At 57.6% G+C, this 12,427-nt stretch overlaps 2 protein-coding genes across 3 annotated transcripts; one reads left to right on the top strand and one right to left on the bottom strand.

Moving 5' to 3' along the window:
* The first annotated feature begins 110 nt into the window (after positions 1-110).
* ECHS1 (enoyl-CoA hydratase, short chain 1) lies at positions 111-2,041 on the top strand. Its single transcript, XM_074830128.1, has 8 exons — positions 111-245; positions 570-767; positions 844-971; positions 1,060-1,159; positions 1,266-1,370; positions 1,455-1,574; positions 1,666-1,733; positions 1,822-2,041. Exons 1-8 carry the CDS (start codon positions 143-145, stop codon positions 1,885-1,887), a joined length of 888 nt encoding a protein of 295 aa, XP_074686229.1. The 5' UTR covers positions 111-142; the 3' UTR covers positions 1,888-2,041.
* A 4,113-nt stretch (positions 2,042-6,154) lies between these two features.
* ZNF511 (zinc finger protein 511) lies at positions 6,155-12,369 on the bottom strand. 2 transcript variants are annotated; one of them, XM_074830130.1, is made up of 7 exons: positions 12,191-12,369; positions 11,980-12,053; positions 10,923-11,124; positions 10,645-10,769; positions 9,083-9,268; positions 7,112-7,183; positions 6,155-6,376 (listed from the first exon to the last, which is right to left on the bottom strand). In XM_074830130.1, exons 1-6 carry the CDS (start codon positions 12,347-12,349, stop codon positions 7,114-7,116), a joined length of 816 nt encoding a protein of 271 aa, XP_074686231.1. In that variant the 5' UTR covers positions 12,350-12,369; the 3' UTR covers positions 6,155-6,376; positions 7,112-7,113. The 2 variants fall into 2 exon arrangements, with proteins under 2 accessions (XP_074686231.1, XP_074686230.1); XM_074830129.1 differs by lacking the exon at positions 6,155-6,376 and having other exon boundaries at positions 6,772-7,183.
* Positions 12,370-12,427: the final 58 nt, after the last annotated feature.

Genomic DNA, 12,427 nt, shown 5'->3' with positions numbered 1-12,427 from the left:
GCCCGGCCCCGCCCCCACCGCCTGCCTCGGCCAATGGGGGCGGCGCGCTGGGGGGCGGGGTCGCCTCCGCCAATGGGCGCGGGGCGGGGCGGGGCGTCCGCGGGCAGCGGGAAGGGGCGGGGCCTCTCCGCCGCGCTCCGCCATGGCCGCCGCTCTGCGCGCGCTCCTCCGCCCCGCCGCGCGCCGCCGCGCGCTCCCCCCGCCGCCGCCACGCCCCCTCCTCGGGGCGCGGGCCTGCAGCGCCGGTGAGCGGGGCACTGGGGGGGGGGTGGGGAAGCGCCCGGGGGACAGCCCGGACCGCGCAACCGCATCCCGGCACCGCGCACCGGCCCGGCACAGGCGCGTCACCGGGCTGCGCCTGCCCGGGTCAGGCCTCGCACCGGGGATTCACCGCGAGCCGTGGGGGTGACGTCCCGCTGGCTGCCGGTCACCGTTGGCACGGGCCCGCCGCCCTGAAGGTCGCCTTAAAATAGCACCGGGCCGCGGGGCGGGGCGGAGGGGGATGGTGTCTCAGCCGGCGGCAGGCAGCCGGTCGCTTAACGGGCCGGTGTCGGGGGGGCGGCGGGCAGGGGCCCCGTTCCAGTACCTGTCGGTGCAGAAGACGGGGGCGCGGCAGAGCGTGGGCCTGATCCAGCTGAACCGGCCGCAAGCGCTCAACGCCCTCTGCGAGGGGCTGATGCAGGAGCTGCGGCGGGCGCTGGGGGCCCTGGAGAAGGACCCGCAGGTGGGCGCCATCGTCATCACCGGCAGCCAGAAAGCCTTCGCAGGTAGGGCGGGGCACCCCTCCCCACCCCGGGGTTTTGGGGGGTGGGTGTCGGTGTTGCACCCTGTTTCCCTTTGCAGCCGGCGCGGACATCAAGGAGATGCAGAGTAAAACCTTCCAGGAGTGCTACAGCGGCGGCTTCCTCGCCGGCTGGGACAAGGTGTCTCTTGTCCGCAAACCCATCATCGCCGCGGTCAATGGCTACGCCGTGAGTGTCCCCCCGCCCCCAGTGTCTCCCCACACCCCCCAGTTCAGCCCCAGCATCCCCTGACCCCCCTCTTCCTCCCCCGCTGCAGCTGGGCGGTGGGTGTGAGCTGGCCATGATGTGCGACATCATCTACGCCGGGGAGAAAGCGCAGTTTGGGCAACCTGAAATCCTGCTGGGGACCATCCCAGGTGAGCAGGGGCACCCGCCAAGGGGGGCCCATCCCGGCCGGAGCAGGGACAGCGGGGACACCCTGGTGTCCCTCTCTGCACCTTTCCCTTCCCCGCGTGGCTGCAGGTGCCGGAGGGACGCAGAGGTTGACCAGGGCGGTGGGGAAGTCGCTGGCCATGGAGATGGTTCTAACTGGGGACCGGATTTCGGCAGCGGAGGCGAAGGAGGCAGGTGGGGACACGCGCCAGTGCCAGCGCTGCGGGGGTCCGGTGGGGAGCCCACCCTCACCCCGCCACCTCCCACCGCCCATCCTAGGTCTGGTCAGCAAGGTCTTCCCCGTGGAGAAGCTGCTGGACGCGGCCATCAGCTGTGCTGAGAAGATTGCCAGCAACTCCAAGCTGGTGACCGCCATGGCAAAGGAGTCGGTCAACGCCGGTAGGAGGGGCTGAGGGTCCAGCCGGGAGCCCCACCGGGGGGGCTGCGGGGCCAGGCAGTGGGGTCCCCCCAACTTCTCCCTTGCTCTCAGCCTTCGAGACAACGCTGGCGGAGGGAACCAGAACGGAGAAGCGACTTTTTTACGCCACCTTCGCCACGGTGAGGAGAGGGCTCAACCCTGTTACTGGCGGGGGGGATGACAGGGCTGCCGCAGCCCCCCCCAACCTCACGTCTCTGCTCCTCGCAGGACGACCGCAAGGAGGGGATGACGGCGTTTGTGGAGAAGCGCAAGGCGAACTTCACCGACAGCTAAGCCTGGGGTGGTGGCGGTCCCCGCGGCCGCCTGCTGCCCATCAGCCGTCCCGTGGAGGGAGTCCAGGAGCTGGCGGCGAGCAGTACTCGCCCAGGGTGAGATGCCCAGCAGCAGGGACCACCTTTGCCATCGCTATTAAAAGGTTTCCCTGGCACTGCTGGGAGATGGGGCATCCTTGCTGTGGGGCCCCACCGAGCTGGGAACTGTTGGGGTTCACTGAGACCCCCCACTGCTCCGTTCCATCGTGCTGCTTTCCAGTGCTGGGCTGGGCAGGAGCAGCCTTGTGGAGCAATAGGGCCGTGTGTCCCCCGGGGAGGGCACAGCCCGCGGTACCTTCTTGGGCACAACATTGATGGGCTGAGTTTGCCTGGCCTCAGCCCCACGTGGGCTGAACCGAGGCCGGGGTCATGGTCTGAGTCCCCCACCCCAAGGCATCATCCTGACCTGCTTGGGGTCTTGGAGCAAGCCCAGGGAGGGGGATCCCCCAGATCTGGGGGCCCTGCACTTAGCAATAGGTTTCTGGCAGCAATGAGGAGCCCACCAGGACGTGGAGGAGGGAATGGGTTTATTGTGGGGACTCAAGGGTGGGGTGGGAGGGACAAGTCCCCTGGGGAAGCCCTAGGGGTGGCTCCCTCCCCTCACGTTGCAGCCCAGGCACTGATCTGCTCAGCCATGGTGGAGATGATCACGGTCCTCCTCCAGGCCGCTCTGCACCTCCAGGGACAGTGTCCGGGGCAGCCCGTGGGCATTGTCCTCCCTGGCATCATCCTGGGGGTGGTGGAGGTGGTCGCGGTCCTCCTCAGGTCCCGCCTGGGCTTGGCGGGGGCCCCATTGAGCCCAGGCACTGCTGGAGAAGACCTTTATACCTGGTTGCAGCCCATTGGAGGTCTCATCCTCCTCCAGCGGCTCCACGGCTCCTACACCCAGGATGCTGGAAGAGGAAAGGTTGCAGTGTGTCAGGATTACTAAATATCCCCCTGCCCCAAGGGAATCCTACTCCATCAGGGTGCAGGGACCCTGGTGAGGCACCTCCCCCTCCAGGAGGCTGCAATTAGGATTTCTGGGGAAAAACCGGGCTAATTTAGCCGCTTATCCTGCAAATGAGCTGGATGGGTCCGGGACGTTGGTGCCACAGCACCTGCAGCTCCCCACCGCCACCAGCAAAAGGAAACCTGCCAGGGCTCGATGCTCAGAGAGTTTGGGTGATCTGGGGGGAAGATGGAGATGGAAGCCCCTTGATTTTGGGGGGGGGGGGGGGGCACAAAGCAACGAAGGAAATTTATCCCCCCCTGAAACGCTTTACGTTTTGGGGTGTTGCTTTGTTGGTTTTTACAAGCCAGATGCAGGTGCCTGAAGGTGCGGGGAACGCGGCCGCCTCTTACGTTTCCTCGGCCAAATCCTGCTTGGTGGCCAGGTCCTCCCACTCAGTGTCGCTCGGAGCCTGTGGGGAGAGAGGAGGGTTCCGGGGGGGTGACACAGATCACGCATATGTCTCCCTGTGCCAGTTCATCAGGCAGGGCAGCAGGAGGGCGAGGAGGAGAGCGGGGGCTCACCTGGGCGCCTCCGGGTGCGGGCAGGAGGAGAGCAGCACCCAGCAGGACGGTGATGCTGCAGAGCCGCGTGGCGCTCGGGCTGGCAGAGAGATGACAGAGGAGCCACACTGGCAGGCGCTGTGTTGGCTGTTGCCTGCCCGCACCCATTCTGCAGAGCGCCGGCCTGTGCCCACAGCTCCTGCCTATGCCCACAGTCCCAGCCTACACCCTGTGCCTGCACCCACAGCTCCCTCCTGACCCCCAGCACCCACCCCTGCCCACACTGCCCCCCCCCGTGCCCTCTGGTGCTGCCCGCTGGGGCCAGGCAGGGACGTACCGCTCCATGGCTGCCTTCCGTGGGCTGCCCGGCCTTTGCCCCGCACTTTGCCCGCCGGCGGGTGCGGCTTCTCCCAGGGCTGCCCGTCCCACGCATCCTGGGTGGTGCTGCCGGTGCTGCCTGGGGGAAGCGGGCCATGGGATTATCTCTGCCATGCAGCAGGGTGCGTGTTCCCTCTGTGCACCGGGACACGTGCAACCTCCCCGTGCACCCAGACACTGCAATCCCCTTGCACCAGGGCACATGTGTCTCCCTGTGCACCACGGCTTATGCATCCCCATCTTTGACAAAGCGAACAGCTGTGTTTCTGATCTCTGATTAAGTGAACTGAGCAGGAGCAGGAGCAGGGACCAGCTAAAATCCTCCTCAGAGCAGACATTCACTGAGCCTTGCTGTGTTACATAAATAAGGTTTGTTAGAGCACGGCCTGGCCGTTGCAAGCAGTGGATGTCAGAAGGGAAGAAGATGAGGCAGCTTTAGTTCGGAGTGTGGTTTAGTTGGAAGGGACCTTCCAGGATCATCGAGTCCGACCCCCCCCCTGCCACGGGCAGGGACACCTTCCACTAGAGCATGTTGCTCAAAGCCCCATCCAACCTGGCCTTGAGCTGCAGAAAAGCACAAGCTTTTCTAACTTGTTGGAAGCTGAAGAGCTGGATTCACCCTCTGAAATCAAACCGCGATGGGGTGACAGCTGCAGCAACACATCCGGGCGGAAGGCCTCTCCAAGGAGATGGATTGCCCCAGAGCCCCCAGGGGGGATGGAGGAGGTGGTCCAGGCAAGATAGGCAGGGGGTTGAAGAGGCAAGCGGTGCCTGCAACCTGCCAGTACAGGCAGATGTCTCCCAGGAGGCTGCCAGGGCACAGGCGTTTGGTGACGCAGCCAAATGGGTCAGCTTCAATAAGCCCACCAAAAGGAGGGGAGCCTCGTCTGGTGCTTGATGAGTGGGTTCAGTTTTGGGCCCCTCACTCCAAAAAGGCCATTGAATGACTCGAGCGTGTCCAGAGAAGGGCAACGGAGCTGGTGCAGGGTCTGGAGCACAGGTCTGATGGGGAGCGGCTGAGGGAACTGGGGGGGTTTAGTGTGGAGAAGAGGAGGCTGAGGGGAGACCTCCTGGCCCTCTGCAACTCCCTGAAAGGAGGGTGCAGAGAGGGGGGATGAGTCTCTTGAGCCAAGGAACCAGCGCCAGGACAAGAGGGAATGGCCTCAAGCTGCGCCAGGGCAGGGTCAGACTGGCTCTTAGGAAGGATTTCTTTGCAGAAGGGGCTGTTGGGCGTTGGAATGGGCTGCCCAGGGCAGGGGGGGAGTCCCCATCCCTGGAGGGGTTGAAGAGTCGGGTTGACCCAGCGCTGAGGGATCTGGTGGAGTTGGGAACGGTCAGGGTGAGGTTCATGGTTGGACTGGAGGAGCTTCAAGGGCTTTTCCAACTGAGATAATTCTGGGATTCTCTGGGTACAGGGGTGGCCACGGGCTGCGTGGATACGGGACTGTAGCTGCTGGGTGTGTGTACTGGTGTACACAGGGGTGTGGGCATGGGGTGGGGGGGTGTGCACATGGGGGTGTGTCGGGGGCTCCGTGCCCTAACCAGCTGCTCCCCTCTCCCCTGCCCCACCTGGGCCGGCCTCCCTCCCTCCCTCCCCCTTCCATCACAGGGCTGCCAGCCGGCCTCTCCCAGAGGCCAAGGAGCAAGGATTAAGGCCAGACAAGCCACCTGAGTTTTAAACAGTGAAGCATTTTAAAACTCACAGGGAAATCTGTCTCTGTAAGCATCACTCCCTGCTCCTATTTGCAAGGATTTTTTTCAAAGCCCTTTTTATCCTTTGTTCCTCCTGGAAAGGGGGAAGGGAAAAAAAGCCATTATAGATCCTAAGCTTCTTGGATAAATGCCATTCCAGCAACCTCTTTTTAATTTTATGGACAATTTTATAACAAGTGTCACAGTTCAACAGGGCCCCGAGATCTGGCGGCAGCACGCTGAGCTTGGCTCTCTGTTTCCAAACAATCTTTTCTGCTGGCAGGATGAGATTAATAGGGAAAAATAAGAGAGGAAAAATAACCTCCATCTCAACCTGGTTTTGGGGGTATTTGGAGCAAAGGGAGGTTTCTTCTTCATATCTGATTCTACCTGGGCTTCAGAACAGCATTTAAATTCTCTACGAAGCAATTTTGTAAAAATTCCTTTTATTTATTCATGTAGTTGGAAGTCACTTTAACTCCCTGTGGAAATGAACTGCAAGGCAGCAGAAAGTTTTTCCAGGCCTGGGCAAACCTTTTGCGTGGGCTCCAGAGCACGCGCCAGGGAGTGGGGAGCAGACTCCAGTGAGATGGAGAAGGTTAGAATGAGGGACCAATGCTTTTTGTTCTGTTTTCCTTTCTGTCAGTGGTTCCAGGTTCCATACAGTCAGCAGATTTTGTCTTGGAATTTCTTGAATCTGTTTTTTTCTCCCAAAAGGCAAAAAATCAAAAAAATAATCCCACGTAGTCTCAGATCCGGCAGCTGGTCTCCCCTCACCTCCACAACGCAGTGCTTCACTGCAGTCTGAGACTCTCTGGGAGCAACTGATGTGGAGTTCAACCCGCCCCACACCTACATGCTGTCCCAAGGGCTGTCCTCGCTGGGAGCTTTTAAAAACAGTGAGAAAATGAAAGAATTAAATTAAAAGAATTAATTGCTGTAATCTACGCTGCTCTTTCTTTGGATTCCATTTTGATTCTTCCCTGGACAAGCAGGGCGGGCAGGGAAGGGTGATGCCTTGCCTGCAGGGCAGCAGGGGGGGGATGCAGGGCTTCCTGCAGGAAGAGGGGACACGGTGTATTTTGCTTGGCGTTACCCCTGCTGCTTTTTTGGCAGTGATTCCTTGCAAGTTTTTCACAAAGCCCCTGCAATCCATGCAGCTGCCTGGAGCTTCAGAACAGCATTTGCCATTTGCAAGCTCAGGCACGATGGGACACTCCATCTAGAAAGCCACGGCTGCCCAGAGTGGTCCTGGCACTGATGGGACACAAAAACTCACAGCACAGAGGCAGATGGATTTATTTGTAGTTTGATTTCAGAGGGATTAGAAAAGAGAATGTTGTCTCGGGAGGGATAAATATAAGCACAGGTCGGCTTGAAAAGCTGCCAAAGGGAAGTGGTACAGAGGCAGGAAGGGACGGTAGCAAAGCACTTCCCAAAGTGTTGATGTATCCCGAACTGCTGCCACATGATCCCCGTTTTTGCCCTTCTGCCTTCCCCGCAGGGAGCGGGGCCCTTGCACACAACCACAAACATCCCCGCTCGGCTGCTGGGCCACTGCTGATGTTCGCAAGCGGCAGCTGCCGGCGCCTTCTCATCTCGCACAAATCTGGTGCACTGACCTTCAGACTTTCTTCCTTGGTCCTTTAAATCCTCGGGTGGCACCTTGTCCAAAGCAAATTGTGGATGGGACCCTGGAAAGGGAGACAGGCTTTAACACACATTAAGACCCCACCTCTGGCAGGATCACCGGGACACTTTACTTCTTGTGTAGCATTTCAAGCTCCCACAGTGGGAAGAGCAAGGTAGTGGGGGAGGACATCTACATCACCAAAGGGTAATTCAAAAAATGGGTGAAATACTGGTCGGCTTTCCTGTTTATTCTGCACATTTCATTAAGTTGAAATGAAAACAAAGCTGGTGCAGGGTCTGGAGCACAGGTCTGATGGGGAGCGGCTGAGGGAACTGGGGGGGTTTGGTCTGGAGAAGAGGAGGCTGAGGGGAGACCTCATGGCCCTCTACAGCTACCTGAAAGGAGGGTGCAGAGAGCGGGGATGAGTCTCTTGAACCAAGGAACCAGCGCCAGGACAAGGGGGAATGGCCTCAAGCTGCGCCAGGGCAGGGTCAGACTGGCTCTTAGGAAGGATTTCTGTCCAGAAGGGGCTGTTGGGCGCTGGAATGGGCTGCCCAGGGCAGGGGGGGAGTCCCCATCACTGGAGGGGTTGAAGAGTCGGGTTGACCCAGCGCTGAGGGATCTGGTGGAGTTGGGAATGGTCAGGGTGAGGTTCATGGTTGGACTGGAGGCGCTTCAAGGGCTTTTCCAACCAAGATGATTCTGTAAGTTCTGGAGGCCTCTCCCCTCTTTACCACTAGGTAAAGTGTTACAAAATGTAGTATGCCTTTGGGCAGTTGCAGTGATTTTTTGTGGAAGCTTGTGAAGAGCAGGAGAGCAGAAGCAGCAGTAAAAGCGTGGCCTTTCAGCAGCAAATCTTCCTTTTGACCTGCAGCATCACATTGAATCCAAGCAACCGTTTCTTTCTGGTTTATACGCTGTTAGGCTGGACAAGGCAGTGAAGTTAAAACGTCACTGTGGCAGCCGTTTAGGGACAGAATTTTGTTGGGCAAACCATGACGTAGAAAAGCAGGCCCAACTGGCTGTAGCATGCTGCAAGCACTTTCAGACTCCACAACTCATGGGAAAGCCCTGAAACAGCAGGGCTCACCTTGTTTTATAGAGTGAGAGCGAGAGGGAGCCGAGGGCAGAGGCAAGTTTCCCCACAGTGCTCCAGCGCAGTCATGGGCTCAGGGTGCTGCCTTCAGACTGCCAGTGTGTCACAGACGCAGCAAACTCAACACACAAGAATCCCTTTGCTAACTGGAATAGTTCAGGCAAAACCATATTAACCTTTATGCTGAGAGATGATTAAAATGATGAATGAAATGACGCTGATCCAGGTGCTGGGGTGAGGGTGGTGACTGTTTGATGGCTACCTTGTATCTCATACAGGTTAAACAGCACATGATGAGGCGGATTTCAAAAGTCAAGCCAGCATTAGGCAATTCAGTTTCAACTTTTTGTAAAGATTTTATTAAAAAAAAATTCCAAACAGAAAAAACAGCAATGCTGCTCTGGCCTTGCAAAACCTAAGATTCAGAGCAGACGTTCACCTGCTTTATTTGTGCCTTGTCCTGCGACTGCACAGGAGCACTGACAGCTCCAGTGAGACGCACCAGCTCAGCCCCGAGTCAGCTGGGATGGGAAAGCATTACAGAACACAACTGAAACTTGTTTGAGTATTTCAGGACAGAGCTCTTCCCTTCAGACCCACGCCATTCCGCAATACCCTGCAAAGACATCACAGGCGGGCAGACTAACAGCAAACTGCTGACATGGCTTTCACGGTGCACGCATGCTCTGTCCTTCCTTACGCTTTCCTCTTTCAAAAATGGCTTTTAAAACCTATATGGAAATCCTACCTCTTTTATCTTCAACACAGAAGCACCCTGAGCCATGCTGCACTAGGCACTGCAAAACGCAATTAAGGTGGTCCACGCCCCAGAAATTTTTGCCTGTGGAGGCCAACAGTACAGACCTGGATTTATAGAGTCGTTTCTCTGGCACTGAGGGGCTGGGGCTGGCCGCAGGCTGAGGGATCTCCATGTTCTCACCGGGCCCTATTTCCATCGGGTCCACCTGGAATTGCTCCGACATCTCCACGCTCACATCCATCGGCACGCTGGCACCCTGCTTCACGGCAGCGCTCACGTGCTTGGGGACACTGCAGAGACAAAAATTTGTATCTTTTCTCAGCAGCTGCCACGTGGGCCTAGAGCAAAGGAAATGATGAAACAGGTCGAGTCCAACTTAGGTGAGTTACTGCAGGGAGGCACAGAGATCTGGCTGTGCAAACCACCAGGAGCAGCCAGAAGGCTGCTGGAGAGCTGCGCAATAGGCTTGTATGAGTTTCTACTAAAGCATACAGGGTTGATGCATTATAGGACACAGTTTTGTCCCCAAGTTCTGTTCTTCAGTCCATAAAGTGTAAATCATTGAACAGGCCTAGTGGGTTGGACTAGAGGGTTCACACCAGGCTACCCAAGCAAGCTTTGAAAGACTCCACAAGCCCAGGCCCCTGTCCCTTTGGGCACCCATCCCAGGGCCACACCACCCTGCCAGCAAAGAAATTGTCTCTCCATCCCACCACTCAGGTCTTTGAGGAAGGTGTTAAACAACATCAGTCCCTGTGGTGAAAGCAGTGCTTGAAACCAGCAGCCAGCTGAGAAAGCCATTTCCCAAACTTACAAAGTCTGCCTCTGCTCTACCTGTGCTTTTGGGGAACGGGAATATTGCAAAGGGTTGGGGAGCAAAGCAGGAAACATGCACAAAGTGACACACAGATGCTAGGCTTTGCATCTACGCTTGAGATGGCACAAACAGAGCATAGCCTCAAGCCATGTGGGAAGAGGAATAAGATGCACTACAACATTAAGATCAAGTAAATTAATTAAAGTTAACTAATTACTCGAGCGTGTCCAGAGAAGGGCAACGGAGCTGGTGCAGGGTCTGGAGCACAGGTCTGATGGGGAGCGGCTGAGGGAACTGGGGGGGTTTAGTGTGGAGAAGAGGAGGCTGAGGGGAGACCTCATGGCCCTCTGCAACTCCCTGAAAGGAGGGTGCAGAGAGGGGGGATGAGTCTCTTGAGCCAAGGAACCAGCGCCAGGACAAGAGGGAATGGCCTCAAGCTGCGCCAGGGCAGGGTCAGACTGGCTCTTAGGAAGGATTTCTTTGCAGAAGGGGTTGTTGGGCATTGGAATGGGCTGCCCAGGGCAGGGGGGGAGTCCCCATCCCTGGAGGGGTTGAAGAGTCGGGTTGACCCAGCGCTGAGGGATCTGGTGGAGTTGGGAACGGTCAGGGTGAGGTTCATGGTTGGACTGGAGGAGCTTCAAGGGCTTTTCCAACCGAGATGGTTCTATGATTCTATAAAACATTGCCATAGAAAGGATTGCAAGTTTATCCATTCTTACAAACAGCAGCAAATGTCATTTCTGAGCCTCTTAGGATATAAACTTGCTTACTCTGGAAAGGGAGTGCAACAGCAGAGAACATCACTTCTACAGGGGAAAACCAGTTGTGGTATTGCAATTCTGCAGTTACCTTTTTGTTTTCTTTGGTCTATCAAACCTAAAGTCAGCAGGATAAAGGTGAACAGTGACCAAGTGATCCTTTCTGTCCTTGCTGCTCTTCAACTTCTCCGCACAGCCTTCTACCAAACACTTGTACTGAAAGACAGGGGGAAAAAAAAGTCATCATTGGAAAAGGCAAGTGGTGTCAGCTGGGGACGTGGATGCCCTCCCCAAACAGTCAGTCTCTAAGGGAGCCAGCCCGTGCCGTGCACACCAACCACCAGCGAAGGGCTGGGCATGGCAACTCACCATGTTTTGCTTCTCAGCCATTATCTGGAAGAGCGAGTCGTGCCACTCCAAGATGTGAATATCCAAGAGATGCCCTGACGGAAAGGAGCGCTTGCAGAAGGAGCAGACGTTCCTGTGCAGCGTGTTGTAGTGGTGCTCATAGCCCTCCAGTGTATCAAAGACCTGGCAGCACCCAGAGATGTGGCAACTGAATTCAGACACCCTGCAGGGAAATTAGGACATCCACGCCTTAAATGAAGTTAGAGCCTTAATTCAAGCTTCATCCCTCTAGATGACTTTATTTACTTGTGGCGTTTCTGCTGAATAATACCTGTATTAAATGCAAGGTGCAATGGAATGAAGATTACAATGGTGCTGGCAGTTGGAAACTCTTATTTGCCATTATGGCTTGAGCATCATATGTATTATTGCCCTGTGAAGTGGTGCTTCGATTATGAATAAACAACAAGCAGCAATGTGAGAAATAAGCTGTTTGACCTTAAATTTGCAGCTGTGGATTGAAACTTTGTGCCAACTCTGTTTAGCAGGCATCTGTAAGATAACGTCATACAATCCTCAAAGCACCTCCTCAATCTTATATACGAGAGCAGGTTTTAAAGCAAGATGAAGGTTCCTCCCCAGCTTTCCTAATTGGGGCCGTCTGTACCACACAGCCTTCCCACTGTTTTGACTCAGTAAATAGTAACCTGCCACTTAAACCCTCTTTGTTTAGCTACAATCCCAGTTGTCAGACATATAATCGATGCCTTATCTGCTTGTGGGGAACTCTCAGCGAAAGGACATCACATCCAGCAGGAGAAGGCGGCAGTGTTCAGACAGCTGACTGCAACACGAAATACCAATTTTTGACCTTTTCAGCAGGACGTTGAGGTTTGCAAACTATAGCACCTCATTTTCCTTCCTCAAACCGCTTTGCAACGCATGCCCGTCTTCTCTTTTGACCCATTTCTCCCCCTTGGCCTCTGAAGGCCACGGACACGAGGAGGGCCCCCACGCTGCCTCGCCCCCCCCCGGGTGGGTGAAGCCGGAGGCACCGCCGCGGCCCGGCCGCACTTACTTGGGTCTCTCGGCCACCTCGGCGAGGCCGGTGAGGACGCCCTGGAGGTAGAGGTGCCTGTGAACGTCCCCATCCTAGGAGAGGAGCAGAGAGGGGCGGTGGGCGGGCAGGCCTGCCCCCACCCCCCCCAGCACACCCTGCCGCGGCGGCGCGGGGGGGCTGAGGGCACAGGCTTCCCGCACAGCCCGAGCGCGGGGGGGCGGCCCCTCACCTCCAGGAGCGGGTGGTGGGGGCCGAGGCGGAGGCGGCGGGGGGCGAAGGTGAAGGGCGGGGGCGGCGGCGGGGCGCAGGGCGGCGGTGGCGAGGGGGGCGGCAGGGGGGGCGGGCTCTCCCGCAGGCGGCGGCGCAGCCCGGGCGGCAGCGGCAGCATGGCGGGGGGGGCGGGGCCGTCCCGTCCCGTCCCGTCCCGTCCCGTCCCGTCCCGTCCCCCCCGGCCTAGTCCGCATGC

Source organism: Strix aluco, chromosome 7, assembly GCF_031877795.1.
Source record: "Strix aluco isolate bStrAlu1 chromosome 7, bStrAlu1.hap1, whole genome shotgun sequence".
Lineage (NCBI taxonomy): Eukaryota > Metazoa > Chordata > Aves > Strigiformes > Strigidae > Strix > Strix aluco.
The sequence above is the reverse complement of the archived record's forward strand: the minus strand, read 5'-3'. Positions and strand labels throughout refer to the sequence as shown.

Bases quoted from the DNA above. Each gene is read 5' to 3' on its own strand.
- ZNF511 (XM_074830130.1), bottom strand. From the start codon at position 12,349: ATGCTGCCGCTGCCGCCCGGGCTGCGCCGCCGCCTGCGGGAGAGCCCG. The intron at 11,125-11,979 runs GTAAGTGCGGCC...ATTTCCCTGCAG, and splicing joins GAGGTGGCCGAGAGACCCAA to GGTGTCTGAATTCAGTTGCC. The intron at 10,770-10,922 runs GTGAGTTGCCAT...CCTGTCTTTCAG, and splicing joins TGGCTGAGAAGCAAAACATG to TACAAGTGTTTGGTAGAAGG.
- ECHS1 (XM_074830128.1), top strand. From the start codon at position 143: ATGGCCGCCGCTCTGCGCGCGCTCCTCCGCCCCGCCGCGCGCCGCCGC. The intron at 1,575-1,665 runs GTAGGAGGGGCT...CCTTGCTCTCAG, and splicing joins AAAGGAGTCGGTCAACGCCG to CCTTCGAGACAACGCTGGCG. The intron at 1,734-1,821 runs GTGAGGAGAGGG...TGCTCCTCGCAG, and splicing joins TTTACGCCACCTTCGCCACG to GACGACCGCAAGGAGGGGAT.